Genomic DNA, 14,446 nt, shown 5'->3' on the forward strand with positions numbered 1-14,446 from the left:
CCTGTCTCAGCGTCACCAGACTTCACCGGCCCCTCGTTTTCCCATGACCAGGCAGGGATTCAGCAGTGGCACATCCAGGTTGTGTCCCAGCAGAAGCTGATGAAGGACTCATTGGGGTGGGTGGGCTCAGTGGGTTTAACCAACCCTTGAGCCATTTGATCCCCATTCCCACATGGTGTCTGTTTAAACCAACTTCTGGGGGCACGGGGAGGGGAATAACCTTTCCTAGGATATAGGTGTGCCAAGCAGAATGTCTCATGGCAGCTCAGATTCTTCCCCCCCAGCCCCTTTCTCCTCCAAAGGATGCATCCTGCTGCTTTGCTCCCCGGGAAGGGACACAGAGCTCCAGAAATAATGATTTGTAAACAGCTTTTCTTGTTGGTACCTGCAGAGACGTGAGTAGCTGGTAAAAGCTCATCTCCAGGAGCACTAGGCTTTACCGTGCCCTCCTCCACCACAGACAAAATCCACACAGCAATCCTTATTAAAGGAAAAAAAAAATAATAAAGTGAATGGCAGCTGCTCTGAAGCAGAGCTAGTGCTCAGGCCATATAGGGTAAGATTATCCCAAGACAGCTTTGAGTACAGCTAGTGCAGCTTCCCTGCAGTGGAATCTGCTGTTTGTTAGGATTTTTGTTCTGGGCTGTAGACCTCAGCTCCAGAAGGACCTGTATGAATCCAACCTGAGAGCTGGGTTTGGCTTGGGGGACAAAAACCTACAGGTGGGCAACACCACCCAGATCCCACCGCCTGAGTCCTGTCTGGGTGGATGGTGGGTCTTTCTCAACCTCCCTGCAGAAATCCCTGCCATGCCTTCTGGAGGTGTGTGTACATGTGTTACAGACATAAGGTGTTCCTGGTCACCAGAAGAGGGGAAACTTGGGATGTCCAAGCTCAATTTCCTTAAATACATTGGCTCAATTCCCTGATCCTCTCTACTCATCTGAGGGGAGAAACCCAGCAGTGGTGGAGGCCAGTGGGCCAGGCAGAGCACTGAAAGTAGAAGATGGTACCTGAGCTGTCAAAGGGTAGTTTATGGTTACACTGCTGGGTGTGGCTTTTAGTTGTAAACAAGAGAGAAAAGCATTTATTCCATTCACAATTTTATATGCCCTTTTAAAAAAAAGCAGTGTTACTCTTACAAAACATAAGCCCAGGAAGCACATCTTGCTGCTAAAAATCCCTCAGTACAAAAAGGCAGTGTGTGAAAAAGTGAAACGCGGTACAAAACAATACGAATGAGTGAAAAACATGCTGGTGCAGAAGGGACCGAACCCATCCTGCATCCCTCCCTTCTTCAGTATCTAGGGAAAAGCTCCCTCCAGATCAACCCGTCTCCCCGGTTTTCATCCAGCCACTTCCCGCAGGGAAAGATGGTGGTGACGCCGGTCGCCGAGTTGGTGATCTCCACCCGCTCCACCAGCCAGCCGGGTGCCAGGCCGCTGTTGTCGTGCTCAATCCGGACTTTTTTTAGCTCTCCCATGTCCAGAGTTTCCAGGTAAAACCTATTGGTTTTGCCCCGCTCAAAGAGGTTCCTGAACTTCTGCTTCAGCGCCCGCTTTCCCGAGTCCCCGTTCAGCCCAAAGATGGTGATGAACACGTTGGCGTCGGTCCCCGCGCCCTTTTCAAAGCCTGTGACCACGATGGTCTCGTATTTGACTGGCACCAAGCTCCGGGCTTTGCTGGCAAAGCTCTCAGTGACCTTGGCACACTCGAAGACTTTGTAGTCCCGCCTCTTGTAACGCAGAGGGATTTTCACGTTGCACCTGAAGAAGTACCTGCCGAAGGGGAATTATCAGCACGTCAATGGTATGAGTGGCTGGGCATGCTACCAAACTGCCCAAGATCAATTCCAGCTCTTCTCTGTACAGGTGCCAGCCCTAGAAAGACAGCTGCGGTTGAACACTGCAGCTGGAAAAACGCAGGGATCTCCCTCGATGGCCACAGACACCCTGCACATGGGAGGGTCTGTGCGGGCACTCACCACCCCTTTTTCCTGAGCCGATGGCATGTCCCCTTAGAGACCCGCTGAGGCAGGATAGGGAATCAGCCCCCCAGCTGCTGCAGCCCAGATAACTGCTTTGAGAGCAGGGAGATCAGCAATCACCCTCGCTGACAGTGTGGTTAAAGCTGAGCTAGGAACTAGGAGAAAAGGGAACAGGAAAGATGGGAGGAGGAGGAGGTTTAAATTTCCCCCTTTCCTCATCCAAATCACTCAGCCCATGCCTCAGCAGGCAGAAAAAAAAAAAAAAAAAAAAAAGCCTGGAGCACAGAAATGATAGGTACCAGATGCTGAAAGCCCTTTTCTCTGCAGTGCTGCCTCTGGTGATGCGCAGGGAGCACATCACACATCCATAAATTACCGTGTACCTGGCAGCCGGCCAGAGGCTGGAGCACTCCGCTGTTAATGATGTATTTCATTTCCAGTGATGCAGATCATTTCCAAATGAGTTTTTCCCTCCTTCCCCACCCCCCTCCATGCCTTCTCCTTCTCCCCCCTTGACCAAACTGCAGCAGCAGGTCTTGGTGGAGGGGTGCGTAGCTGGGTTGGGGGTGTGTGTGTGTGTCACCCCCCCACCCCCCCCCCCCCCCCCCCGGAGGAAAGGGCTCCTGCCATTGCAGGAGCACCGAGCTGCTTAAGCGCTTCCAACACTTCTGACACCTCCCAAAGCCAAATCAAAGCTCCTCTTTCTCCAGAAGGAAGCTTTGTAAATAAGAAATTGTGTTGGGAGTGAAAATTTTAGGCTTGGAGACAGAAAAAGTGCATGAGACCAGGGAGGGGGGTTTGCCTTGCGCTGTGGGTTTATTTCCTGGGGTATGAAATGCAGCACAGGATGATAGAGCATGATGGTCCCTGTGAGGGGCAGGGGAAAAAAATAAATCACCTTTCTAGCCCTGAGTTTTGCCAGGAAAAGCTCCTAAATGCATCCCTTTTGCGTGCTAAGGTCTATGACTAAAAGGCAAAAATCCCAGTACCTTTTAAAAATCTCAGTAACTGTTTTAATTGGGTCTTTGTCTCAACAGACTGGGGCTTTTTGCTGTTTGGGATGGGGAATACCTGATGCCAGAACTGGTTCTCACAGCGAGACCCTGCTCCAGCCGACGGTTTGCGAAGCACAGGCCACTGTGAAGCCAGGGCCCAGAGAGGACAGGCTGTAGGCTTTACTGGTATCTCCTGGCTGCCCTCTATTTTAATACATTTGTTCAGTTATCTTTTAAAAAGGAGGTCTTTACGAGAAGACCCTTGGCCCCTTCAAAACGTCTCGTTTCAGCAGTTTCTGCCTACTCCCAGTAAGGTTAGCGCGTGGATTTGGTCGCACAGCTGGGAGCTAAGGGTTCCAGGATTTTCCCCACCAGGAGAAAAGGACGTGTTTTAGTATGTAATTGACTGAGTTTTCATTCAGCAAATATTATTGTGGCTTTTCTGCTGGCTGATTAATTTGCTAGGAGAGGCTCTTGGCTTCTAAAAAAACCCCCAAACCACTTCAATGATTTCTCCTTAAACACTTGATCGTCTCAGCTGGAGCAAACTCCTTATATTTAAAATTCCTTAGCAGCCATGGAAATAGCACGGGGGAGAAAATAAACCCACAATTGACTTTGTATATAATTTCTCTGAAGAGGAGTTTGTTTTGCAGATGGACTGGCTCCTGCACAGTGCCTTTGCTGCCCGCTCCATGAGTTGTGAATGCCACACCTTCCCAAGGACCGGGCTCGGACCAAAGCCCATGGGACCTGACACACTCAGGGCTCTTCAGGTGTGGTCACTTTTCAGCTGTGGCAGATTTCAGTCATGTTCAGATCAGAGCACACCTGGTACAGTGTGTAACTGCCAATTTTCCAGCGGGCTTTTTGGACCATCCCAGAAGGATCTTGCATCCAAACCAGTCTGAATCAGATGTTCAGGTTTTGTCTTGCTCTCAGCTTTTATTTATTTTTTTTTTCCCTAGGAGTTGTTTTTACAAGACTTGCCTAAAGGCGAGTCTGTGCAGAGCACCCTACAAACCCCTTACGTTTTGTTGTCCACCAGCTGAGGAGTTAATTTGTCCTAGCTGTGAGATTCACTCAAGCCAACTTGTTTATAAACTCCTCTGCATGTGCAAATGTCCTCTCCAACAACTTGGACCTGCACAGGCAAGTCAGACAAGGATGTTGCGTACCTGGCACACTGAATAGCTTCTCCTCAGCTTTCAGAAGGGGTTCTGTAGGTTCAACAGTAGGAATTCAGTAGGTTCAACAATGCCAAGTGCAGAGTGCTGCACATGGGACACAACAACCCCGAGCAGTGCTACAGGCTGGGGGGAGACTGGCTGGAGAGCTGTCAGGCAGAGAAGGACCTGGGGGTGTTGGGTGACTCCACACTGGACATGAGCCAGCAGTGTGCCTGGGAGGCCAGGAAGGCCAATGACATCCTGGCTTGTGTCAGACACAGTGTGGCCAGTAGGTCTGGGGAGGGGATTGTGCCCCTGGACTGGGCACTGGTGAGGCTGCACCTGGAGTGCTGTGTACAGTTTTGGGCTCCTCACCATAAGAAGGACATTGAGGTCCTGGAGCAAGTCCAGAGAAGGGCAACCAGGCTGGGGAAGGGGCTGGAGGGCAAATCCTGTGAGGAGCAGCTGAGGGAGCTGGGGGTGTTGAGCCTGGAGAAGAGGAAGCTGAGGGGAGACCTTCTCCCCACCTCCACTGCCCTGCCAGGAGGCTGCAGAGAGGTGGGTGATGGTCTCTTCAGCCAGGGGACAGGAGATGGGACAAGGGGCAATGGGCTCAAGCTGCACCAGGGCAGGGTCAGCTCAGATGTGAGAGAAAAGTTCTTTGCTGAAAGAGTTGTCAGGGCCTGGAACAGGCTGCCCAGGGAGGGGGTTGAGTCACTGCCCCTGGGTGTGTTTAAGAAAAGGATAGATGAGGTGCTCAGGGATGTGGTTTAGCACAGGACAGGAACGGTTGGACTCAATGATCTTAAAGGTCTTTTCCAACTTAGTCATTCTGTGATTCTGTGATTAAGGTTCAGTAAGACTGTCTACTATTGCTGAAGTCTGAAACACTTCAGGAGGACATATGCAGAACTGCTCAGCATCCCCATGCCCTCCTAGAGCAGCTCCTTGCAGATGAGAAGGCACTTACTTGTTACAAAGCTCCATCTCAGTTATGATAATCTCTTGGACGTGCCAGAAGACATCAGCTTTTGCGGATGACTTCTTCCCATCTTTTGGGCAGTGACCAACACAGATGGCTGCAATATCACCCACGTTCTTTGAAGAAAACTGAAATGTGTCTGTTGCTCCCCTACGGGAAAGGAGGAACGGTTTCAGTTAGTATCTTGAAGGCTGGCAGGGGCTTGTTTCATATGGGCATCAAGTAATTTGCACACGGCTACAGGAGATAGACGTTAAACCTCCATTTAAAGTCATTTCATTTAACCTACAATCATTCAACACAAAGCGTAATTTCCATATTTAAATTTAGTATTTTCTCTGATTAGGGGTGACACTTTAAATTGTTGCCACTAGGACTTTCCAGGATAAACTTGAGCTGTTCCACATACAAAATCAATTTGCCTCATTATAGATAAAGCTAAAGAATGACTAATTTCCCCTCTGGCACTTATTCATTCATTCTTGACAAATACTGTATCTGTTACATATCTACCCACCGTAGCTGCTTTAAATTTGCTGGTTCAGCCACCCTTCCTGAAGCTCAGCTTGAAAACAGTTTGGAGAAACAATAGGTTCCTGTCAAACCCTTGGCTGTCTCCCTGTCATGTCCCCTGTGTATCTCTTAGGTTTATCTCCTTGTACTGATCCTTGTTCTAACCTGCCCCAAGGATGGGCTACGAGTAATGCTTTGGAGAGTGGACTCTTTAACTCTGCTGGAGATACCATGAGCTGAAGGTCAAACAGAAACTCCTCCCAGTCTTTCACGTTTCACATAAGATCTCAGCTGTTCATCCTAGAGCCCACATCAGCTGCAATTTTACCTTCCTTTACAGAGACATGGGTAAAACCTTTTCTCCCTGAAAAGCAACCGAATACCAACAGTGTCCGTGGCTTTGAAGGGGCTCCTGTCTCCCCAGGGCATTCTGTGTCCTTAAAAAACATTGGAAACCCATCTCATGTCTGGAGCACTTTGGTCCCACGTGAGACAAGGACCAGGCTGATATTTGGCTTTCCTCACGTGACAGTGATCTTTCAGCCTCCCCCCCCTTCCTCTCCCCCCCATATTCATCTGGGAAGTCAAATCTGAGCAGCCCTGGCAACACTTAGCCTCCAACTATTTTTACTTTCTCCCTGATTTCACTGCCAGTGAGATGCTGCAAAGGGAACTAAAACCACCTCCAGCTTCCTTCTGCTCCTCCCAGATCAAAACCACACAGCCTCCCCCAGGCGCTCGCCAGGAGCCCGCTTTCCCTGTGCGCTAACACAAAGGGACACACATGCACATGTGCATCATCTGCAACTCCTTTTACCCAATGAATGCCTTTTTTTTCCTTAGGATTTTGGAACCTGCTCTGTGTCTGCCCATCTCAAACCAATTCTACATCTCCCCTTTACTCCAGGTGAGAAGCCATTAAAGCTCTTTGGAGGGGGGGATGAGAAGCAGTTTGGCACAAACACAACCCTGTGGACCATCCTAGGGAAGAGGTGGCATTTGTGGAAGACACAGGAGGGTGGGGAGTTCCTCTAGCCCACCACCCAGTCCTGCTACCTTTCAAATCTCCTTTTCTTGGAGGAGTTTTCCATGAGGAATTCTTTCGAGCGGCCCAGCTTTCCTTCTAAGATGATCCAGACGTTTTCCTTTGTTTCTGCATCCTCTCTGTCGCTTGTTACTGTGACAATCTCGTAGGCTTTAAAGCATAATTAACACACACATTAAACAGAAAAGGGAGAGCAGATGGCCAGAAAGATCTCTTCATTTGGCTGTCACTTTGCTTAAAAACTCTCTTCCTAATATTTATCACAGCACACAAGAAAGCATTTGCAAAATAAGGATGAAACCACACTGAAATCAGTGGGACTTTTGACTTCTGTGTGCTTTGGATCTCATGCAGGGGTAGAGTACGTGCAAAATATGAGCCCTCCTCTATCAGCTAGCAAGAGCAGATGAAGCTGTTCATGATCAATCTGCAACCAGCTCCTGCTGCACTATGCACTCCCCTTCTTAACACAGCCCAAATCCTACATTTTTTTGTGTAGGATCAGAGACAGCGAGGGTATCCGTGTAGCCCACGGGATGTGCTCAGATGCTGTGGTGATGGGTAAGTACCCAAAATGACAGCCACAAGCCTGGTTTTGGGTTGGTTTGGGTTTTTCTTTTTGCAGGGACAGAGTGAAATCCCTCTGAAGTGATGTGATCATCGACTCTCCAGACCTCTTCTGGAGAAGAGCACTGCAGTGCAGGAGTTGTTGAGACGCACTTTGCATATCAACAGTGAGGCTAAACAGCTCCTGCTCCCTCCCTCACCACATCAGACACCGGTATAATTACCTGGGACTCAGTGGAATTACCCTCAGCCATCGCAGGGCTAAGGGGTGTTAAGCTCAGTCACCATGTTCAGCTGGGGTACTCGAACTAGTGGTCCAGAACATGATAAGGAGGAAGCTGGAGCAATCTTACTTACAAAGCTCTAAGGACTGAACTTATTTTCCACCTCAAAGACTCAAGACCATTATTTCTAATGAGACTATAACCATGTGTCCTTATGCCTTACCATTGGATTGAACTGCTGCAGATGGGCTCCTCTTTAAGTTTCAACCCAAAATGAGGTCTTTTTGGTCTTCATAAATCCTGATTTGTTTCTTTCTTATCAGAGCATTTCAATTGTGAGCTAAAGAACACCTTCAGTCATCCAACCCTTAAAAGCATGCAAATATTGTGGAACCCTCAACGGAGCAGCTTGCAGGACATGTGGTCCTTTGGACTCTGAGGTCCCTCAGCAAACGCCCCAAGTCAGCTCTAAACTTACCTGTCCTCTCTTTCAGCTCCAGGATGTCATTGTTGGCACAAGCCAGTTCCCTTATGAGCTGCCCATCATCTTCACCTTTAGCCAGCCAGCGATCACACTGGAAGCGAAAGGTCTTGTCCATGGCTGAGTCGCTCACATCAATATATTCCAAGTGCCAACCTGGTGCAATTCCTAGTAAAACAATAAAATTAAAAGGGTTGGCATTTTTTTGCATAGCTGGGTGAAGAGGTGAGGTACATCCCCTTGGGAGCATCCTGCTGACACCAGAAATGATCTATGTTTGTTTCAGATGCCACTAATGAACATAGCATTGTTCTGATGCTGAAAGCCATGACAAACTGCTGAAGACCATAATCTGGTCTCCCTTCCAGCACCAGGCTGTGCTTTTGAGCATACTGCTGGCTTTTGATCAGGTTTATGGGTGTTGGAGCATGGTCCTGGAAAAGCTGGATTTTGAGGTCTCTGGCGAGGGGCCATCATCTGCAATACCAGTAGCAGGAGCAAACTGGGGAAGCTGGGACCAGCGCACCCCCTGTCAACTCACCAATGCAGGAATTGTCCCAGGAAGAAGCACTAATGCAGCTTAGGGACAACAAACCCTTACAAAGCCCCAGGGAAACCAATGGCCTGCAGAACTGTTTTCAGAAGCAGAAGCATGATTTTTCCTGGAAATCATATGTTTTGGGATCAAACACTAAGGGAGCAGCTTCTGCCACAGAAACTGCTGCAGATTCTTCTTTCCACTGCAAGGGAAACATGAAGCCTGAAAGCTGAAAGAAACACATGAGTTCCTGTCCCAGCTAACTCCCATCCTTCCATCACACATCAGTAGCTATTAAAAAAGATATAGCAGTGTGTGCATGGCTTGTGGGGACTCAGTTCATGTCTTGGGAGCACTAGTTGGCCACCAGCTGTAGGGCTTAGTGTCTTTCTCTGTGGCCCCTGAACTCTTCATATTTGGATTTGAAGGTCAGAAGGTTGATTACAACTTGCTCCCTTGACCCAAGCAGCTCGCACATGTAAGGAAATTATCTGTGATATCCTGATCTTGCCAAGCTATCAGGTGAATTCACTTATGCTGTGACTGGGTATGAATGTAGGGCAGATGAAAGTGATGGATGATACAGCAGGGATTACCAAATCACGTAACTTTTGCCTTGGGGCCTTCTAGGGAATCACAGCTCCCTCTTAGTTTTCTACTTTCTTTTTTCGTTCCCCTCCCCAGTGGGAAAACAACTTGAAAAAAATGAAGAAAAGGGCATTGGAAACATTTTCTTGAATTCTTTGTTGAAATAGAAGAAGCCCTTGTTGAGCCTGGGGGGACGGGAGGTTCTGACAGTTCTACTTACAAGTCCTGTTATTAGCCAGACAAAGAAAGGTTATATCCATGATGAGAGATCTCTGCTGACTTATTATTTACATCCCAGAGACATTAAACAGCCCTTGCTCTTCCAAGAACTCACTGCCATGTGCCTACTTCCTTAGTTTGCAAATATTAATCTTCTTTAGCCTGGAAAATGAAGTAATGGCACCTTTTTGAATCATGTCAACAGGTCACCCTGTCCCCTGCCTGTGTTGGCAGTTCTCTACCAGCCACACAGACGCCCTTGTTTTGTGCTTTGGCTTCCTGACCTCTCCTCAAGATAGGGAATCACCCACCCACCACAAGGCACAGACCTCAACCAAAAACATCACTTTCCCCTTAATTTTAGAGGACACAGAACTGCAGAGTTACTGTGTCTGGAGGAACTGCTGGAGAAAGTTTAGTCCAACCCCCTGCTTAGAGCAAGGTCAGCTAAAGCAAGTTTCTCAGGGTCAGTGTCTGGTCAAGTTTTGCATGTCTCCAAGGATGTAGACTCCACAACCTCTCTGGGCAGCCTGTGCTGGTGCTTGATTATCTGTGCAGAAACTTTTATTCATAAATTGGAATTTTCTATGTTGCGGTTTGTACTTGTTGCCTCTTGCTCTGCCACTGCTGAGAAGAGACTGGCTCCATCTTCATTCCCCTTCTAGATTTATGAGCATTGATAAACCCTCCCCTAAGCCTCATCTTCTCCAGGCTGAACAGTCCCAGCTCTCTCAGCCTCTCTTCATACCACAGATGCTCCAGTTCCTTAACTGTCTTCATGACCCTTCACTGGACTCTAGTGAGTATGTCCAAATCAACTTGCTCAAAGGGAAGACAATGGCAGGACAAGGGAAATGGAGTGAAGATGAAAGAGGGAAGGTTTAGATTAGATATTAGGGGGAAGTTTTTTCCAGAGTGAGTGGTGAGGGGCTGGAACAGGCTGCCCAGAGAGGGGGTGGATGCCCCATCTCTGGAGGTGTTCGAGGCCAGGTTGGATGGGTCCCCTGGGCAACCTTGTGTAGCTCCAGGCCTGGAGGTTGGTGGCCCTGCCTGTGGCAGGGGGTTGGAGCTCTCTGGTCCTTGGGGTCCCTTCCAACCCAGACCAGTCTGTGATTCTATGATCTCTCTTGCACTGGGAGGACAGTGCCACGTGCCGATGACAAGAGCTGTGCAAACACCACAGGTGCAGCATCCAAACAGGGAAGTTGGGCACACCACCCAAACATTCTTGCTCTCCTTTAGGCTCCAGCAGCAGAACAAGGGGCACAAAGGGTTTTGGGAGTCAGCTGGTACACCGTACCCTCACAGATCCTCATCGGTTTGCTGCCTCCTGGGTGGATCTTATCAAGTCCCCTGGGGCTGCCATCACTCTCTAACTGGAGCAACTCGCTCTTTGTGGCTGTGTGGAAATTTATTCCAAACATGTTGGCAATGTCAGCCGTTAATCTTTTTGTCAGGCTCATTTCCATCTAAGTTCAATGAACGTCTCTGCAGCATATTCAGGAGGCTGCTCCGCTCCCATCAAAACTATAGTTAAAACAATACAGGATAAAAGAAAGAAAACATCCCATCTTTCTCCAGCAAGAGAGATCAATGCCTGCAGACCAGAATAGAATAAATTTGTGGTCTTGGTCCTGCTGCCAGCAGTGAACAGCATGGCTGGGACAGGATGAGCACTAAGCAGTGGCATCAGGAGGGAGACTGAACGAGATGCACATACCCTCCTCCCTCTTCTCCAGCCTGGTCCCAGCAACTGCTCACCAGGAAAGCTGCAACAAAAACCTGCTCATTTATCATGATGGGCCAGAGATGACTTCCCAGCACATGCTGGAGCTGAAGCACAAAGTGCATTTTCTCCTGGTGTTCCCTGCAAGAAATTAATTTATCAGTTCTGGGCTATTTAAAGAGTGAGCTCTGGGCTCTGCCAGGGGATCGACACTGAAAAGTGAACACTAACAGGGTGTCCCTTTACAGCACAAGGGTACCTCGAATCAAGGACCTGGCTGGTCACTCAGACAAACACTGCTACTGCCTCAAAGCATCCTCCTGCCTTCTTGAAAGAAAAAATAATTCTCTTCCCTCCTACTAGAACCAGGGGGAGGGAATAGTTCCCTCCTTTTCCCTTTTTTCCTTCCTGATGGGTATCAATTTAAACTGTATTGGGAGAGCCGGAGGCGTAGGAGTGTCTTATATTGCCTTCATTTCTCGAGATAAATGATTGACCCCAGTTGAATTCCATGCTGGTTATGTGAAGAGCAGCACATCAACTTGCCCTGTCCATGCCCCCCAGTGCCAGAGGCGGTGTCATATCACTGCCACAGCATTAAACTCTACCTAAATGCTGATACAGAAATGGAAGGATTGCTTTGGGGCCGAAGAAAGATGAAGTATTGGTTTTCTCTTGCTTCAGATTTGGAAAAGTTATATTTAATTTATTTTTTTATTGGTTTAGAGAAAAAACACAAAGTCCAATAATGCACAGAGTCTAAATGTGAGACTTGACATCCACTAACCCAAGTGACACATCCACGGAAGGAAAAGAAACTGTGTTCTCAGAATCACTTTTCAGGTCATTAAGGCCAGGTTTCAGGGTGTTGCCCTGCTTCAACTTTCTGTTCCTGTGTAGCTTTTGCAGAGCAATGGGCCTGGAGACCTTACAGTCCCTAATGGCAACAGGAAAGGAAACTACATCCCATATGGGTGTAATCTTGGAGGCATCAAATCTGTAGCACAAACTGGTTTATGGAGTGAGCATCAGTGAAAGAGTGAGTAAGAGGAGCTAGAAGAAGTTCTGTGGTGGAAGTTCTAGCAGGGCAGAAGGACTCTCTTATGTCCTGTCCACTGCTCAGAAAGCCTGGCTGCACAGGAGAAACCAGAGGATCTCTGCAGCAATGTCCCATCAGCCTTCTCCCTGGATACTGTTGGGTGGTGGATCCTGATCACCATGAAAGCCACAGCTTTTCTATCACTTAACTTTCAGTGCTCACAGAAGAGCCAGAGCAGTTTGTGTGCCTTTGGCACCTTGATAAGCAGGAGAACAGGCACAAATCAGCTGCACAAATGCCTTGAAGGGCATCATGGTCTTTTCTGCAGTGAGCCCAGTACAGACCAGGACCACTGTGTTTGTCTCCATTATTGCTTTCAGGCAGAAGAGAAGAAACAGTGATCTGACCAGTTCCTCCTTGATTATACAGGTCCTGGATCTTTAAAATAGTCTGGCCACCGCTGCGCCTTTGTGGAAGATCCCCTATCACCAAAACAAGTGTTCAGCATTTGCAACAAAAGGTACTTCACTCCAGGCATGTTTTGCTGCCATCGAAATCCCCAGCAGCAAACCTGCCCTAATAAAACCCGTGGCTGTGCCTTGTAGGCTCCGTTAATGGTCTGCAGCTGGAAGTGACATTTTCAATAGCAGTGCGAAACATTTCAGATGTAATTAGAGGAGGAGATGAGCTTTGGGGAAACAGAATCACTTTGCTTGTTTGATTCTGGCAGTTGTATAATTTCGTGTCACGTAGGGAAATGTGTTCTCTTCCCCGTGCGTCCCTATCCAAAAAGAGCAGTTGCTTGTCCCATTTATCCTCCTTCCCAAAAGAATCTCAGAACCATAGAATTGTCTGGGTTGGAAGGGACCCCAAGGATCACAGAGTTCCAACCCCCTGACACAGGCAGGGACACCAATCTCCAGGCCTGGAGCTACACAAGGTTGCCCAGGGCCCCATCCACCTCCAGGGATGGAGCACCCACAACCTCTCTGGGCAGCCTGTTCCAGGCCCTCACTACTCTCTCTATAAAGAACTTCCCCCTAAGATCTCATCTAACCCTTCCTTTCTTCAGCTTCAATCCAATCCCCTTGTCCTGCCAGTATCTGCCCTTTTAAAGAGTTGATTCCCCTCCAGTTTCTCTGCTCCCTTCAGGGACTGGAAGGCTGCAATGAGGTCCCCCTGCAGCCTTCTCTTCTCCAGGGTGAACAAGCCCAGCTCCTTCAGCCTCTCTCTGTAGGGGAGGTGCTCCAGCCCTCTGAGCATCTCTGTGGCTCCTCTGAACCCTCTCCAGCAGTTCTACATACACAAGCTGACAACTGGGTGATGCTGGGCAAGGACCCTCTGCAAAGTCTTCCACAGGACCATATTCCCCTTTTCTGAGGAGATACTAAATGTCTGTACTTCCCTGACATTCAACAGGCAGGTTGGATTGTGAGATCCTTGTCATGCATTTGCGATTAGCGTAACCATGTCTGACTTTAGAAGCAGTGGATGTGATGCAGATAATGAAGTCAACACTTCATTTAACTAAATGAAGTTAACTTGAGGGACCAGAAGCTTCCTCAGCCCCTCTTGGGAACAGCCACCACTTGCTCCAAACTGTATTCAAATATTAAGCTGTTGTAACACACAGGAACATTGGAGGATGGAAGAGAAATAAATGGTGAGAATGAACTGAGCCTGGTGGGCTCACCCTCATCAGGCATCTGGTCCCTGACATTGCTTTGGTGAATATAACTATTACTTGCAAAGAGAAAGCTGATGAGATCAGTTCTGTGCTGGCAGAACCACATCCAGGCTTGGATGCACACGTGTCTGCAGGAGGTAAACTGTCTCTGCTCTTTGCATCTGTATTAATTGGTTTTCCTCACTATCCCTTGTTGATCTGTACCAGATCTTCTTTGGATTGTATTGAAAGGGGTTGATGCCCAGTCAAGGCTAATAGTTGTAATTACTGGTGCTTATGTTTCCTCTGGTGACACCCCACCTGGAGTGCTGTGTCCAGCTTTGGAGGCCTCAACACAAGAAGGACATGAACATGCTGGAGCGCTGCCAGAGGAGGCCAGAAAAATGATCCAAGGGATGGAGCACCTCTCCTATGACGACAAGGTGAGAGAGTTGGGCTTGTTCAGCCCAGAGAAGAGAAGGCTCTGGGGAGACCTTATAGCATCCTTCCAGTACCTGAAAAGTACCTGTAAGAAGAGTGACAGAAGAGCTGTTCATGACAGCATGGAGCAATACAATGAGGGGTGATGGTTTTAACCTAGAAAAGGGGAGATTTAGGCTGGGTATTAGGAAAAATTCTTCAATATGAAGGTGGTGAATCACTGGCACGGGTTGCTCAGAGAGGTGGTGGAGGCCCCATCCCTGAAG

General features: G+C 48.4%; 1 protein-coding gene across 1 annotated transcript in view; it reads right to left on the reverse strand.

Moving 5' to 3' along the window:
* Positions 1–1,297: 1,297 nt before the first annotated feature.
* Positions 1,298–14,446, reverse strand: part of LOXHD1 (lipoxygenase homology PLAT domains 1) — a gene marked incomplete at both ends in the record, with an annotated part of 161,360 nt that continues 148,211 nt past the window's right edge. The window contains 4 exons of the mRNA XM_084278544.1: positions 1,298–1,778; positions 5,122–5,283; positions 6,703–6,841; positions 7,961–8,131. Of these exons, the coding sequence (XP_084134670.1) occupies positions 1,298–1,778; positions 5,122–5,283; positions 6,703–6,841; positions 7,961–8,131 (953 nt within the window). The remainder of the gene's footprint in view (positions 1,779–5,121; positions 5,284–6,702; positions 6,842–7,960; positions 8,132–14,446) is intronic.

Source organism: Gallinula chloropus (genome assembly GCF_964237585.1).
Source record: "Gallinula chloropus genome assembly, chromosome: Z".
NCBI classification, from domain to species: domain Eukaryota; kingdom Metazoa; phylum Chordata; class Aves; order Gruiformes; family Rallidae; genus Gallinula; species Gallinula chloropus.